This window comes from Argopecten irradians, chromosome 5, assembly GCF_041381155.1.
Source record: "Argopecten irradians isolate NY chromosome 5, Ai_NY, whole genome shotgun sequence".
Lineage (NCBI taxonomy): Eukaryota > Metazoa > Mollusca > Bivalvia > Pectinida > Pectinidae > Argopecten > Argopecten irradians.
In genome coordinates, this window is record NC_091138.1 from 23,346,804 (window position 1) to 23,364,716 (window position 17,913).

The 17,913-nt window shown below is 34.0% G+C and overlaps 1 protein-coding gene across 6 annotated transcripts in view; it reads right to left on the minus strand.

Annotated features, from left to right (window-relative positions):
• Positions 1–499: 499 nt before the first annotated feature.
• Positions 500–17,913, minus strand: part of LOC138323275 (calcyphosin-like protein) — a 56,028-nt gene continuing 38,614 nt past the window's right edge. For 2 of the 6 annotated variants that reach the window (XM_069267747.1, XM_069267746.1), the window contains 2 exons: positions 14,103–14,484; positions 500–2,870 (listed from right to left, as the gene is read on the minus strand). In XM_069267747.1, the coding sequence (XP_069123848.1) occupies positions 2,620–2,870; positions 14,103–14,469 (618 nt within the window). In that variant the 5' untranslated portion in view covers positions 14,470–14,484 and the 3' untranslated portion in view covers positions 500–2,619. Of the gene's footprint in view, positions 2,871–6,057; positions 7,808–14,102; positions 14,485–16,526; positions 17,271–17,367; positions 17,524–17,913 lie in introns of those variants that run through there. The other 4 variants (XM_069267748.1, XM_069267749.1, XM_069267745.1 and 1 more) reach the window with 4 other exon arrangements.

Consider the following 17,913-nt stretch of genomic DNA (forward strand, 5'->3'; position numbering starts at 1 on the left):
GGCACATACAACTTTAAAGTAAAGCATTGGAGAGATTCTAGTAGTCGACAACACAATTTGAAGGTTAAGTGATAACAGTCACTTATCAGCTGACCACTGTAAACTTACTTTCGTGTGTGATTAAATTTCGCGGATTTCGTGGAAGAAATCACGAAAATAAATCGCCTCGAAAATATAACACAATTTACATATATTCTGTATTTACATATTACAGAGTTATCTGACCTTGCGGGTAGGCATTGATTATGATGTCATATGTATATGACGTCATCTGCGAGTGTAACGTCATACTTTTCGGAGAAAACGACGTGAATTGTGCTCCCAAAATAATGACGTAATTCAGGAATGGTTTTTATTTTTGTTTTTTACTGGTATGTAAACTGCATTTGTTGGACAGATATTTTAAATTACGCGCGGTAGCGCGTCATGTTGAAATATCTGTCCAACAAATGCAGTTAACACACCAGTAAACAACAAAAAATAAAAATCATTTCTTATATTTTCATTTCAACCGACTATGTCTTTTGAATTTAACGTTCCGATACAATAAAATTCGTTTTTCAATTTTAACGATTGATGTAACAGCCGGTCAGTTGATGGACTTCCGGAACAGCCGACTTCCATTTAGAGGGAAATGTTGTCAAGTTCCGGAAGTACACAATTCACAATAGCACTATCTTTTTCATTCAATTGGTGCAATATTTCTGAAGTATTTTATTTTCTTAAATATCATTTAAGATATTCATTACATTTCAAATTGTTTGATTGAAAAATTAAAAATACAGAAACAATATAGGACGAATCTGATGCGCATTAACACTAATTGCGGAAGTCAGTGTTCCGGTGTATGTATTCTTGCGCGACAACCGACTGCATTTACACAAGTGTAAACGATTTCCCAGTTTGTAAGGTTATATAGCAAAGAACAAACGGATATGTAAATATCAATCGATAAATTCCCGCTAGGGAGCTTACTCTGTAAAATGCAAAAACGGAAAAAGGTGGAACCAAAGAGTTCTCGATCGGGAATTTAGTCGTCATAGAAAAGTCGTTATGGGTGAAACGCAAAATTTAGTCGCCGCGAAAAAAGGTTGGTTAAGGATGTACTCCTCTGAGAAGTCAAAATTTTCTTGTATTAAACTTTTTTTTTTTTCTCATATAGATTTTTGGAAAGAGGAGTTCATATCATGAAAGAAAATGAAAGAAAAAACATATGTCCGTGTGCTCGTTTTTGAGCTACTGTCACTCAAAGATACCTAGTTGACAAAATATTGGATTTTATGGGAATTTTGCCGTTTTGACCATATACACAAGAGATTAAAGCTATAATTTCCTAATGAGGTGTTTGATATGCATTATTGTTCGTAGAATTTAGTTTCCAGTAGTCTTCTTTTAAAATATACCAGTTTTGATTAATAAGACTTATATTTTTTCTCAGAATAACAACATATGCTACCCCTACCCCTTAATTTTGAGCTACAAAATGCACCATTTTCAGCCATTTTTGCCAAATCTAACTCTTTAAAGAAAAAGTTCTGGTATTAAACTTTTGTTAATATTTTGCATATCAATAGGGAAAGAGTTGTTCTTTCAAAATCAGGCTGAAAAATGGGGGGTCCGTGTGCTTACTTTTTTACCCCACTTGAATATTTGTTATTTTTCAGTATTTTAGAGTAAAAAATAAAAGTGCTCAAATTACCATTAAATGTAAAAATAAAGTGAAAAAAGTGAATCTTTTCACATATTAATTCTCAATATTCTAATAACCACGAACCAAGTAAACATTTACAGCAATAATTAGCTCGATACAGCTAAAAATGCTGGTGCAGTGATGTTTTAAGTAAAAGCAATTTCAGTAAAAAATGGTAAAACTTTGGCTCAACTCAAAGCGAAAAAAGACCCAATTTCAAAATGGCCGCCAAATGGGCCATTTCTTAAAATCCCCGTATAAAAAAATCTGCTTAAGTTAGAACTGTAATTTTTTGACAAAATTTGCAACTGGCAACTTGCTACAGATATTGATAAATTGTATTTGAAAATCTCATAACTTCTTTGATCTTTGTCGCAACGAGACTTCAACGGGACTGAAACCTCAGAAGAATACATCCTTAACAATTTACTTTTGTAGAGGCTTTATAAATATTTACACCACTCTCTGTTCTTTGTTTATTTTTACTTCCGTTACAAACCTTTTTGGCTTGACATAGAACCTGCATGCACCCATGCCAATATTTAAAGTGAATAGTCGGGCAAAGAAAACCAGTCTACATGCATTTATTGTCCTTCCAAAATTCCTTACATATCAAAACAACCACAGTTCTAAAAATAAATTCATCTGACTCAATGAAAGCGAGTATGCGTGGATATGTCAACACGGGCATATAAATTATTTTCTTTGCATGCACAGCGATTTTGACGTTAAATTTCATTTTTCTGTTTCTTAAGAAATTATGCTGGATATATCAATACCAATTTTACCGACTTTAGCTTTCCGTAGCCCGACCATTTACTTTAAGACATTCACTATAACAATTTTTTCATGATAAATGCAGCAACTTTTACTCAAATTGTTCGAAAATTAAATTGTTTTGTTAGCTATATAGATTATGATTCTGTGTTCTATTTTCTATTGTTGTTGGATCCTTTTTTCGGAAGACCATATGAAGCCCTCATTGTGAGGTCAAAGTAAGCATCATCGTCATAAAGAGCACTAACGCCTGCGTAGTAGTCTAGGAATTCTTCTCGCGTCACTACTCCATCCGGGTTATTTTGGTCGTCGATGGTATCTAGGAAGCTGCGCAGAGTTTCTTCTTCCGTCCACTCACCAGATAAGAACTTTGGATGGCATTTTACGTTGTCGGAAAATCTCACTGAAAAACATAGAAATCATTAACGTGTTAGAGTTGCCTTGAATTCATTTACATTTTTTTTGTCTTTTATTCGACTAAAATACATCAATTTCCTACAACGTTAAATTTCACAGTGTTGACATCATGAAGTATGTCGTTTGTAGACAATGTTTAAATGGGTATCGTTAATGGCGGGATTTAATATAGATCACATTGAAATTTAGAAACTCCATAATGGTTGAATAAATATTGACAAATATAAAACTTCAATGCAAACTAGACAAAAATCAATCATGCTCCTGGGTCTTTAATAAAGACATGAAGAGGTTTGTTCAGGTATCTACAACTTGATTATGCATTGCGTTTGATTCACATCATCATTCGATCATAATAAACGTGATAAAACCTAATACACATATCAAACAAAAATAGATATTGACGTTCACTTTGCACGCAATATTTAAGTCCTTTTGCAAATATCAGGTGCATACTTCCAGTAGATTCAAATATATCTATATATAAAAAAGTTGATTACCTTTAAATCCGGTATTGATAAACGAAACTCGTGTGCCAATGTTTAATTTTAATTTACACATGAAGAATGTATTTTGTTTCTCCGCCAAGATATATGTTTATAAAGTCGGTTGCATCTAATGAATGTTATGACGTGACTGTAAGCCTTTGTACATCAAACACATATACAGTCCCACAGACGCCGATTCCAATTAAATATTTCCTGCTGTATACCGTGCACTGCACTATTATCATTGCATACCTGGTTACACACATTTAGGAAACATCAAATATGCACGCAAGACTACGTTCTGGAGTGTCCAACTACACAAAATTATACCTTAGTTATTACAATATGATTTTTTTCGTATCCATTATAGTTGAAATGAAAACACCATATAAAACGTGATATGTGTTGGTATGTTCTATAAAACTTCTATGTATCTACCTTTCAAACACAACTTCTACATAACTACAAATCAGATAGTAAGTAGTAATAAGACAATAGAATACTATACGAACAATAGAACTGCAATAGCTGTTCTGTTCATCTAACTGCCGACCTAAAAGAAGTTTGTTGAATACAGACAGATACGTGCAATACATCTATTGTAATGGCAGCATTTCGTATAGGAGAAATCACGGGTGACAACAAAAGATGACATCATAGCCATGTTTTAAAACAAAGATATAATATAACAATGATAGAAATGTGATCAGAGTATAAAGAAGATGATGAATTAAGGATGACAAGATGTCAAGGATGCAGAAACATTTGGTTTGATTACTCATCAATAGTTATAAAACATGTATTACAATCAGAGTCGTAGAAATGCAGATACTTAAATGTCGGATTGATTTAAATTAAATTGTGATCTGGAATCAATGTTCGTTCTTTGTGAAAGCTATGGGCGTAGACCTTTTCATTTAGGAGAGACATTGCTAAAATTGTTATATATTACTAACTGCAAAATACCCTCAAAATATGGGCAAAGTTTACTCCATGAGAAAGTGGAATAGGAGGGACATTTGTTCATCGAATACGACGAAACCGTCGTGAAAAGTAAAACCAAATGGCAGATATAATAAGAACAATGGGGATCGAACCAGACGTTCGTGAAGAGGAAGCGTTCGTTGATTCATCGACCACGTTCATCATAGGTTATATCTAGGTTATATCATAGTCAATTAACCGTCTCATGTGTTGCTAAATCACGCATAAAACAAACTATTCAACTTCAAGATATAAACCTAATTTTCACGATTTGGGACGTAAAAAGATATATTAGGGAATCTCTGCTTACATGTGTATTTGATCCATTTTGGTAAAGTACTAAGTATTTCTTTTGTAGTAAGTGTAATACTTTGTTATCAAATAGAGAGTTTAAATCTATATAATTATATTTTCTTTGTTTTCATAATAAATTCGACTTTCTGATCGACAGATTTTGTTTTGTTGGGTATTTATTTGGATAAAGAATCCCTTGGAAAATCATTGGAATCGTACGTTTAAACTATTTTATTTTATCCTATTTTATTGCATACTGAGAAAATCACTACTTTTTAATTTCATCGGGGTATGAAATAAATTTGAAAATAAGTTTGCAGAAACTTTGGGAGAATTCGCTACATAGATTCACGGATTCACACAGTTTGCATACCATTGTTTTTTTTATACCTTGATGAAATTTTAAAAAAAAAAAATAAAAAAAAAAATACTGTAAAACAAATTATATCGATCGGGAATAATTCTAGTACTTTTCCCAGATTTGATGATTACCAGGAATACTGACATATAACGACCTAGCTATCCAGGGGGCTATAATGGTGGACTTAGATCAGCTTGATACCCAATACTTTGTAATTAGTCTGGCGAGTACCTGTTATATTGGCTCGCCTAGTTATAATCTGACCATGAGTAAACATTTGGCTTAGTTCATAGCTTGTTCAGTTGTATAAGCTGTATTGATTCAGAACAAATGGAGTCAATAAGTGTAACACAGCGTCCGTAACAACGTTCACACTACTACCACAATAGGTACAGTAGGTCTATATATACATGTTGTATATTGAGTAATTGACACGATTGTTTTACATGCCAATGCTGAGAGGTCATGATGGAAGACAATCGAGAGTGGTTTGGCAACGGTTTACAAAAGATGAATTATTCACATCAGGATAAGTGTATTACTTATACTGTTGTGGGTATTTCACGATATTGACTTTTTCTTCTGAAGACATATGTATGCAGTCCTACGACAACTTACACATACAATACACCTATCTATATTAATTAAAAGCAATTGTGCAAATAACTCTAAATTCATAAAGCTCTACAGAAGAAGTAAAATTCAATTGCCGTTCTCACAATGTTTAATGAAATATTCTACACCCAACGGTATCTTCTTTAACTAAAACAATATATACCATAACAGATTCATCAATCCTCTCCAAGCCTGAAATGATGAAAAGATCCCACATCCCTGATCACGGTACCAATACCCTCACCCATCAACACCCCAGTACAGACACTTACCCAACATCGACACTCAACAGAACAATATTCTCTTTTGCTATTATTGCAAATAAGATAAAGTTCCTCTCGTATATGGAACACTATATGAAACACTTTTCATCTGGAATACAAATCTCTCGCCCCTGACTTATCCTTTCTACCCTCTTCGTTACACCCTACCTTTCAGATCGTCACATTTTAATTTGCCGTCGTTGTTGACGTCTAGAGTGTCAAACGTCTCCATGATGACGTTTAGTCTACCCTGGGACAGAGAAGGCCTTAACCTATCGTGGAACTCTTTAAAATCCACCATTAGATTGTCGTCTGTATCAAAGGAACAAAACAACAGCTGCATTTCTTCATCCGTCAATGGATCCTCTAATCCGAATTTTTGTATCCCGAGCTTGAACTCGTCCATAGAGAGTTTTTGAGAAAAGTCAATATCCATGTGTCTAAAGATAACTGCGAGATGCTTTATACCTCCGCAGCCCCTGGATAAGACTGCGTCTCGCACTCTGGACATGAGTTCAATCCCTTTGTCCGAAAGATCCTTCTTCCACGAATTATACATATTGAAATTTATAAAATACCAGATTTTTCGAAATATATTTTCTGGGCGAGAAAGTAGTAGAATAGTTTGAGTCTTGTAACTTTTGAGTCTCTAAAGGAAATGTTAGATTCCTCTCGGAACTAAAGTGAATCAAACTGCTCTCAGTAGTTTGTATGTATCATATATCATCGCACTGTCAGCCAAAATATGTATCCATTTGCTCTTTGATCTGCCCTGAACTCTTCACGAAAAGCACGTGTACATGTGTGTGAGGAAATTTTACTTCGGGCTAGCACATATCAATCATCCTTATTTTCTTGTCTTTGTAATATAAAGACACGCAATAGGCATTTCCTGTATATCATTAATACAACGCCACACGCAACAACTTACTTCCGTATTATTAGAGGCATGGCACCAAAGAAAACAAATGATAAATTCCGTTAGATAAAAACAAATTACGATGTTCCCAGACAGCAAATCACGAGGTTCTCAAACAGAAACCATTATTCACCTTTGGCCGAAAAGGATGTTACAGAAGTTAACAGATGTTCTGTTTAACCCGTGGCAAAACTATTAACCGACGCAAAAAGGCATTAATTTATTAACAGGCTCTAGATATCTCGGTCCGAAGATAAACTTAACATTGATATATCATATGTGATCAATTATCTTTCACAAGGCATAGTTTCCATTGCCACATAGGTGAAACACAGTTTTTAAGCTTCCTGACATCGGTTAAGTGTTTTTAATTCCTGTTTACATGTAGGAGAATCCCCGTGCAGCACATCCCTCCATGAATACCAGTATACAGTTTATCCCCCTTTAGAGCCGTTTGTTCTGTAAACAATTTACAGATGAAATAGCCATTAGCCTTTCACTATGTTACTTCTTGGTGTCCTCTAGACTCAAAAATGTACTCCCAGATCTGTGTCCCTGAATAAATATTTGATTTTTATCAAACGATGATTACTATTGTGAACACCACAGAAAATTAGCCATTCACGGATCGTTAATAATTTGCTCGCCAATTAACTACACAACAGAAAGTTAATTTACCACAGATAATTACTTTGCCATGTCCACACAGAATGATGTAAACACAGTAAATTTCAGTACCCCACGATCGGCTAGCGAACTTTTCCTCATACTCCTCCCACACACGGTTACACTGTTTTGTATCTTAACACACGTGTTCACACGCGCCTACTACTGTTATTATTAGCTCGGCGTTGTAACTGGTGCCACCAGCGTTTCCTTGGCTACCAGTCAACATTAAAAAAATTCAGTGCACTGTTGTTATCTCATATAAAAATACACGTGATGGGATGATCTATGGCTGATCCGTGGCCTTCAGTACCCTTCCCGGATACTGAATTATACGAGACCATTGAGATATAATCATAGGGGGGTTACATCGATTATATATAAGTCTTTTGTATGGGTCGTCTTTGATTCTGATAAGCATAGGCATCGCCACACCAAGACAGGCTGGTCGATACATTGATTTTATAACGAATTGGACTCGGACGAATCGACTTTCACCGGTGATAATTTCCGTTTCAGTTTTCCAGTAGATTTAATTCTATAGATTTTGTTGAAGTCCATGATTCAATTGTTGACTTAATCACTGTAGTCTCCTTTCAAAGTCTAGTTTTGTTATAGGACATATATCTACTCTAAGGTGTTTAATTGTACAAGTGTGTATTTGGTTATCGTGTTATCTATGGTCCCCAATAACAATGTGTTTGTGTGTAGACAGCACCATGTTAGTAGATAGAAGTGGTTCACTTCAAATTTATCAAAGCAAAACAGTGCAATACCATATGATAAGCGAATATAATTGAATATAACCCGTACATGAAAATAAGCATATGGAGAAATAGGGAAAATGTCTTGAATATGATAAGTTCAATAAAAAATAAGCCATAGTAAATTCAACGCTATAAAACATATTTTATATTCAATTGTTTATATTCGTGAGGTAAACACGTGTATCAAATTTCATTTAACAATTGTGACATGGTTTGAATGTTTGAATTATGGAGAAGTAAACAGCAAGTAAACAAGAATAAAGAAGACAAAATGTACAAAATTACAAAAAGGTTATCAAGAAAGCGTTTTTACCATTCACATGCATTAGCATGCAATCCACTTCAATTTGTTCATAAAAGTCAAAATAGCCCCAAAATGGAGCTGTTCTTAGTTTCTTAATCCTCAGAGCAATAAAACAAATATACATACGTAATACCTTTATATGGATAATGACAACTCTGACATGACCGGTGAAAGTCATTTTAAAAGGTTCACATCATAGCCAACACATAAATAATGCAAAACTAAAAAAAAAAACTATTTGAACTGTCAATCAATAATACATTGATATCCCGGATCCTACCAACCATCACTGTATTTAAATTAACCATTCACCATCATTTATATATTCATCCATAACAACATGTTTGTCTTCGCGCAGTTCATTTGACAGTACTGATCAATCCGGCCAGTGGTTATCAATAAAACATTATTGTGAATACCCGTGAGTTGTTTTTATGTTGCTGGCGCATGTCTGCTAATTGCCAAGCATAATGTGTACTGTACTACATGATAAGACCAGTGTACTGTACTACATGATAAGACCAGCTCCCACGATCAAATACCTACTTTTCGTAATCTTCGAATTTGACAAAAGATGAATGTTTGATAAAGTCATTAGATAGTAAAATATACATAAAACTTCAAAGATTTCGTTATGTTTAGTGAATAAGTTTTGAGTCAGACGGGAATATTCCACTTAAGTAAATATACTTTATCAATGTTGGTGAAAATGCATAGAATCACCAGTTAAAATATGGTTCAACTGTTGTTGATATTTGACAGAGAATGTTACTCGAGGAATGGCAGTGACTTATCTTACCACAAAAAAAATCCCCATATAATAGGTAAGCAATTTCAGAATGGGAATTGAAACAAATTATAGCACGTGTTTCGAGTATTCAAAGTATTTCAACTATGCAACAATATTCTAAACATATGGAAATACTTAAATTTGGAGGGGTATAACTTTGGGTCGTTTAACGGCCACTCAGTGATAAGCAAATTATTTTGCATGAAGATACATTCGGGTCAACTGCATATTGTATGCTTTTCAGAATATCTGATTTTTTCCGCGCTCATGGTAATTTCAGAGCTCAAAGGGTGAAAAGTCACAGTTTCATTGTTTAAGTCCTAATCAATTAATATTAGAATAGAGATAACAGTTTTTGCTGTTTTTGCCTGTAAATGTTAGGTTTGTGAAGTTCAATTCAGAAAATGATGAAAAATTCAAAAGGTAGGTCACAGTGTTTTTGATTGTAATGTTTTTCACTGGATATTTATTCTCGATATAAAAATTACCCTGTTAAACCAGACAAATCCCAAATATAATTGTTGATATCGACGTGAACTGTAGCAATTATTTTGTTTTGAACATAACACAAACAATGAACTCTAGCAAATCTAATAGGAATTACACAATCTCTTTATGCTAGTGTTAGCAAACCAAGTCAGTGATCAATAGCTTGAAATGTTGAAAAAGCATTAAAACCATTTCGCCTCATAATTATTTAGTATAACATTTCGAATTTCACATTGATCGATTAATACTCAGTAATGTTTGTTTTCGTATCCTTGACGACGACTAATTAACGTATGTGTTATTAGGGAATTCAATCACATATCAAATTGCTTTGGGACTATTTGATACCATATCGCTATCTCTGTAGGGAAATATATCTATCAAAACTACACTATGTATGAATAATTTAAGTTAACAAAATGAAAAACAAGATTACATTGTGTTTAATCTACAATACAAAGGACCTCTATTACTAGTTTTAAATCAGCATCGATACAATGAATTTTTGGATCATCACACAAACTCAGTGAATGGCTAATGTTGTTTTTTTGTTGCCCTGGAGATAGATGTGAAGACAAACTTGTTATTAAGTAATTGACTTGTAAAAAAATGTGAAACGCTACAATGGATATTGGCACATTTTTATCAAACGTTACGCCATATCGAGTTTTCGGTGTAATGAAAAGTAAAGAGAATTTCGTTGGATTCATTGAATTTTTAATTAAGCCATGTCATTGAATTTTTCACATGAATCAAGTTAAGTACATTTGAATCCATCATGCCAATATCAATAAAGGTCTAGAGTAATGAGTTGCATTGATCTGGTGGATTTTACAGCATGACTATGGAAGGACTAACATCCATTCAGGGTGTATGTGGGGAAGGGGAGGGGGCATTTATAAGTCATCCATAGGAAGTGCGAATCTCTTGCCTATTGTCAAAATACAGGTAGCCTAGTATTTATACCACGTGTATGGTGGTAACGTAACATTAGAAACTTATTTACCGATATTATTATTTAATCGTTTATTTATATTTAATATAAAATGTATTGTACAATTTCAATTAGACTTTAATACGGACGATGGAATGGACACATAAAAGAGAAAATAACGCCAGACCATCTACTTCACAACAGATAATTAAAAGAAACAAAAAGTCATGGTAGGCATAAAGATTACATTGACAATTGTTTTTGTTTTGTTTTTATTTATTTTCTTTCAATCTTAGTATTAATATATACAACTATTACAAATGTGAGCCAAATAGAATTGATGTACAATATGTTAAGATAATTCTATGTTGATTGCCAACCATAATACCCCACCAAACGACCAATTATATTTCTCATTACCAAAGATCATCAAGGTCCCACTACTGATCCACGAGCTCTCGAGACAGATAACTCCAATATTGACAGTTGCTGCCTCTCCTGGTAAAAGGGTTAAGTGGTTGGAAGTGTCATATGTCCGTTAGAATGGTTTCGGCGCTTGATATAGTAGTAAATGGTTTGATAACACCAATCGACAATGTTTGCTTCCGTTAAAAACCGGGGTGAGGCTACTTTATGGATGTAACACTACTCAACAGTCTTTACTGTGGTAGAGATGGGGGCAATCAACATTAGGTAATAACAATGTGTTTTAGAGCCTTTTAACGCTCTCCAGCTGTACATATTCTGATTGTATAGATATTGGCGGAGTGTGGTATGGGGTTTGTGTCATTGTAATTGTACGATATCGAAGTTAAAAAAAATCTCTTTTTCATAGCTTCGGCACATCTTAACTTGATTTCAAATTATTATAAAAAGAAACATAAGACTTTTAAAGATCACTTTAGTTTGTATGATCAAATCATGAAATTGAAGTTTTAAGGTTATGATATATCCATTATTGTATATTCGCGGATTGCGTGACACTGTCGATTTGTAGCGGGTTGTTTCCCTTTATCATTATGTATTACTTCGTCTTTCAGTCTACACAACCGTTTGTGGTAATTTATCACTTTGTCACCTGTGCTCAGACTACGAACCTATACATTTGTTTTCGTAAATATTTACTCAAACGAACATACAGTTTTGCAAACAAATAATGGTAAAGTAAGGGAAACTTTAGACATTACCACTGAATGTGTTTATGGTTCACACACCATTACGGAATAATGTATCACTGAAAATCGTGTAATAGGTAGTATACACAAATCAGATGATTCAGAAACGATCAAAACAACTGGTGTATACTCATTATTATCATATGTGATGTGATAAACTAAATAAGAAACAATTGTTGGTCTAACGTATTGCATATTTGCATATTACATAGTTATCTGCACTCGTATGAAGGTACTGAATTTTACACAATGTTTCTAGGAGTAAAACGTCATATTCTTCAGAAAAAAACGACGCCATGTTTGCTCGCTAAGTAATGACGTCACAATCGATACTTGCCCAAAAGGGAGATCATTGATATAATACGGAATCAGATATTCAATACTATACTGTTAAGATCATGCAGCAATCACTTTGTGTATTATGTATGTCAACATTATGAGAGTCCTAGTGAACTTAGACGACTTTAATCATCGTCTCTAGCCTGGATCAATAGTAGGTTTGTTGCTTTGGCCGGTCTAATGGTTATTATAGACCTGAGAATAGGCTTACAACCCTTTACTTATGTACTTACAATGTTAGACCGCCAAGACTGTATAATGAAATCACTGTTGTGTGATGCTGTGAGGCGAATCGATATCCTTCCGAAAGATCAAAAGAGAGTCGTATCTAAATATATCGGGCTGGCAAATACACCATATGCTGATTGTGATTGATATTGTGACATCACAGACATGTCAGCAAGCTCTCGTTAATTGCACTAAACTTCGTCTCAAGAAACTTTATCCACAGTGGTAGTTCTCGATGTCACTTAACTCTCAAGAAAAGGATTAGCCACAAAAAATGTAAATTTAAAATGTTTCCATACTAGTATCCTTACCGGTAAGAACTGAAGTTAAAATATGAAATATTTTCTGAAGTTAAAATATAAAATATTTTCCAATATCACACATAGCATTGTATTCTGCATTGCAAGGAATCCAGTGGTTTGTGTGCATCGGAAACCTTTAACAAGGCTTCCGTCGTTATTAACTTAGACTATATACTGAAATTGTTAGGTTACATTGTTATTGATATTAAAAGGGGTCGCCTAAAATGGACCTTACCATTTTTAATTGTATTTTTTAAAAACAAATAAAATCTAGGATCGATCAGAAAGACTTAATCAATACACGTTACAATCTTAATAAATTAAAATTTGATTTCATCTTCTGTAATGTTTGAATTAATATAATTATTTGACATACAGAGAGTCTGCTATTTTGTAGAAATTGACTAAAACATTAGCAAAACCGACATAGCAGCACAGCAATTCTTTAAACCCAAAATTATTTTAAAAGTTTGGCTTATTTTTATAGTGTATTGGCTATCAACAGCCGTATGTTGTTTACAAAAGGAATTAAATTATTGTTATTAAGGTTAGTCAAATTTTGCTGTAACGCGCATTTTAATACAGATTGACAACACAGCAATTGAACGTGTCGTAGTAATATAATCAACGACGTCTAGAATAAATAGAGGATATGTGAAGTATGGGCGATAACTCTTACTGATCCAGATTCCAAACACTTATACACCTGTATTTCAATACTGTTAGTACAATATCATACCTTTTTCAAACCAACTCAATATCGCGTACTATTATATTTCGTGGGCAAGAATAATTCGCAAAAATAAATGAATGTATGACTGTAAATCGGGAGATTAAATCTCCACGAGAAAGTGATTCATAAGTAGTCATAAAAACGCGAAAATCAGCTGGTTTATGATATATGATTTTATTGGAATAAATGTTCAATAATACGATATTTTATTTTAACAATTTATTTTTTGCCGTTGCTTTGTGAAATGTGAACCGATTTCATAAGGCATTCTGTTTTCATCCAGCTTTTGAATTCCTTTCTTTCACCAGATGTCTTGTGATTCATATATTGCATAGGAAACAATAAGGCGGACGCTTGATAACTAAATAATTTACCTTCGAGTTTGAGTGTCAAATTATGAAATGATTACAAAAAGTCCGCGTAAAAAAACGCAGAATTCCATTAAAGAATGCAATTTTATCTTATCAACATGCTTATTACTTTCAATGTTCTTTTCCAAAATACAAATCGCACATTTTATGTTATATCATAAAGTACCATCATGACGGCATTCGTGACTATACTTACCTTTCAAGTCCTCGATTTTGAGCAATCCGTCATGATCGGCATCAAGCAAATCAAACGTTTCGTTGACCACGTTGATACGCCCCTGATTCATCGGGGGTCTTAATGCCTTCATGAATTCTTGGAAATCAATTCCGCCACTGTTGTCTCTGTCGAGTGTGTTAAACAGGGACTTGAGAAAGTTCTCCGACATTAAAATACCATATCTCTGTAGACCAATACGTAGTTCTTCAAATACAATCCTCTTTGAGTAATCAATATCCATGTTTTTGAACACAAGTCCCAGACCTTTTATCCCTCCACATCCCCTTTTAAGGCACTGTTCCCGAAGGGCTTCGATCAGCACCTGCGGAGTGGTGTGTTCATCCATGGTGATGGCAGCTCCCTATGGAAGACCATAACATATTTTTGTTTAAACAGGAATGTCTCTCAAGTATTCATAACTCATGTTTAGCGATTCTTACCATGTTTCATCTGTTTCTTATTTTAAAAGTGTAAATGACTTACATTTTAAACACATATATCAGTCTCGAAGAACCACTTCAGGTCGCAAGTGCCAGCTTGTTCAAGCTCACATAAAAAGACACGAAAAGAATTTTCGTTATATTGGAACCATACGAAAGATGTAGACAATTATATTTTTGAAAGTTGAAAACTTTCGTGTTGAAAAAAACAAAATGTGTCAAATGGATTACTGATAACCCCTGCTATATGGCTAAATTATTCATATGTGTGCATATCATGTTTAACAAACCATTCATTATCAACGAGGTATTGAATAATAATGAATTGTAATGTATTGAAGTTGTGGTCAGTATAACTGGGAAATTGCTTTGTGTGTGTATTTTACTAATTCAACATGTTTTAGAAATGAATACCATTTCTACATTAAAACATGACTTTGACATAATTAACATCTAATCTGAAAATAAAGCATAAGTACGTGTTTCACGGGATTGAAATAGCATCATGTATTATATTGTATCAAGGTCATTCATAGTACAATTGGCTATTTTAAATATACATTCTGCTTATAGAAATCAAACAACTAATTGATTTTCATTGACTAGAGTGGTAAAATGTTGGAATGCAATGTTTAAACACTAAATCAAAATAATGTTTTATACGTTAAGTCTAGGTACTCGTATAATACTAGGAAGACAATCTTTTGGGTCCTTCTGCCCAAACTCTCATTAGGGTTGCCATTTCAAACATAAGTCCATTTAGTACTAAAGATCTTGAAATTCTAATGTCTTACCTATACGCTTATCTGAAGCAGTATTTTGAATTAAGTTCAATCTGATTTCCAAGTAAATGTCAATTGTCCTTCAGATACCTTTATAACTAACCGACCGACCAGTAGCAAAGACAATAGTCCACACTTTGCTTCATCTAAAAAGTTTTTTATCAACTGGTTTGTTGTTACCTAATAGAGAAAGGAAACACAACCGTATTTGCGATTGTTACATACGGTTGATAGAGGAACAACACATATTGTCTTCACTCTAGGACCTATATCTAGCACATGGTAGATGATTGAATGCTGAACGTTCAGACACAACATAATATATCAATCGATGTAAGGGGTTTTATGTACGTAACAAAACAAGTTAATGGTCACAAGTTGTAAGTGGCATAGATTTGAAACAAATAAGTTCAATATTAATGCATAAAAGTTTGTGTAATCATCTCTGTGAACGTATCAAACTTCTACTTGAAATTTAATTTTTGCCAATGCTTTAATCAGGCAGCCATTATTTAAGTTCTAATATTCTCAGGTTTTTGGGGGTTTTTTTGTGACAGTAATGAAATAAGCCTAACAATAAGATACCGGTACTGATCGTTGGTCGATGATATTTCTCTGATAATCCCCGATTATCTTTCCTTCAGTAAAATTATACGCGTACTTAAATGACGAAATATGAGAATAAAGAGTACTAAGTTTTGACGAATACAGGTAAATTTATGATGGGTGTATTTTAACTGATTCGATGTTTGTATTTGCTATACAAAATGCACGCGAAGCATCACATAATATCTACCGATATTAACAAGAAAATTCAGGGATGCATTGATAATTCACATAGTGGATGTTTTTTGAAACAATTAAAAATTTCTCGAGTGACTTTTACATGTAGAATCATGTATGTATGATATCCACGATCAGCCGAATTAAGTCCACAAATCCGCTTTATATCTGTAGAATATATGCACGAGAATATGTAGGAAAGTTTACCAATACCTAGTTACAAAACCAGAAGGTAGTGTACCTGTACATTAATGTTACGTAATATATTATTGGATAGCAGCAAAGTAATAACTCCGGAACTATATACATCAATGGAGGAGTAAATGTTATTGTAAGCTGCTGGTCTAATAGCGATATACAATGGTAATGTCTATACAATGATTAAACATATCACTTACCATCTTATGTGCTCGGTCCTCTCATATCTGTCAGACACATTGTTTACTACAAACGAATCCCGATAATGGATCATCGGACCAATAGCCACTACTTAAAATCCATATCCTTAAAGATTTGTGAGGTATATATATAAACAGATAGCTTAAGTTTCGTTACGCATCACATAAGAATTCTGACCAGGTTCCAGAGAGGCTGAATGACGAGTACCAATTTGGAAGATCACTAAGTAACAACACGCAGTCACGGGTTTTAATTTTCGACATTCTAGATAATTCTTGTTCTTCGCTCTAAACTTGCCTTATGTATTTAATTTAGTAAACATTGTACAGACCTAGCCTGAAACTCTTCAAAGCATTTTAGAATTTAATCCCAGGCTCGTGCATTCTTCAAGTGTTTACATGTGTTCTCAACAGAGTTAACAACAAAGATGAACGCTATTTTCCATGTTCTTCCATAGGTTTTCATCAATCGGGGTTCTATATAACAACCTGACCATTTTAAAGCTCCTTCCATTTTCCCCAAGTGGTTCCCATCTATACGCACGTAGAACCACTTGTAATTTTTCAGAAACATCACGTGCTGTTATTATACAGGTGAGTCGTGATTTTGCAACTTGTTCAACAAAACGGTCATTGCGTATATTACCTCGGTTAATGGAGAGAATTCACCCAATCTCTCCCAGAGTTCAATGCGGTCCCCTGATTTCAATGAGGGACCGCAATGAACCCTGGGAGAGGTTGGTATTAAGTGTAAAGATTTCGATATAAATATGAGTCAATAATGTAAATACCAATAAGGTTAATGGTGTGGTGTATAATACACAGTAAGCTATGTACTTACTCAGAAAGCGCAGAGAATTCCCAGAGTTTCACAACGGCTTAGCATGTAAACTAGATCCGACAAGCGAAAACGAAAAGCAGATTCTTTAGGTCTTAATATACAAAACACATGAATCTCTGGAAAGCATCTCGTTCTTATTTCCTTCTTAATGTAATGCCTTTGTTGCATAATACATTGAACATATACGAAATGCTCCTTCTAGTGAAGTTGCATGAATAATTTACGTTTTCTTTCTCCGAAAAACATTTGAAAATGGCAGCGGAATAGATTTCGATGATGATCAGCATCCAAATGAGGCTAACTTGTCACAGTTATAATGGAAAAATAATAATCAGCAGTCATCAACACTGAAATGTTTAAAACATGGCTAGTTCTTCCAGCAGCCTCTAGAAATCAATACATTCTTTGGAACATGTTTATTTTATATCCTTGTCACAGGTTTTAGTCACCGACAGCCACAGTGTCCCCAAAGTACTATAACGAGTTGTCGTTTCTAGATCCGTAATGGATTACAGATATTGCCTCTGTAACTCTGATTACCGTGCT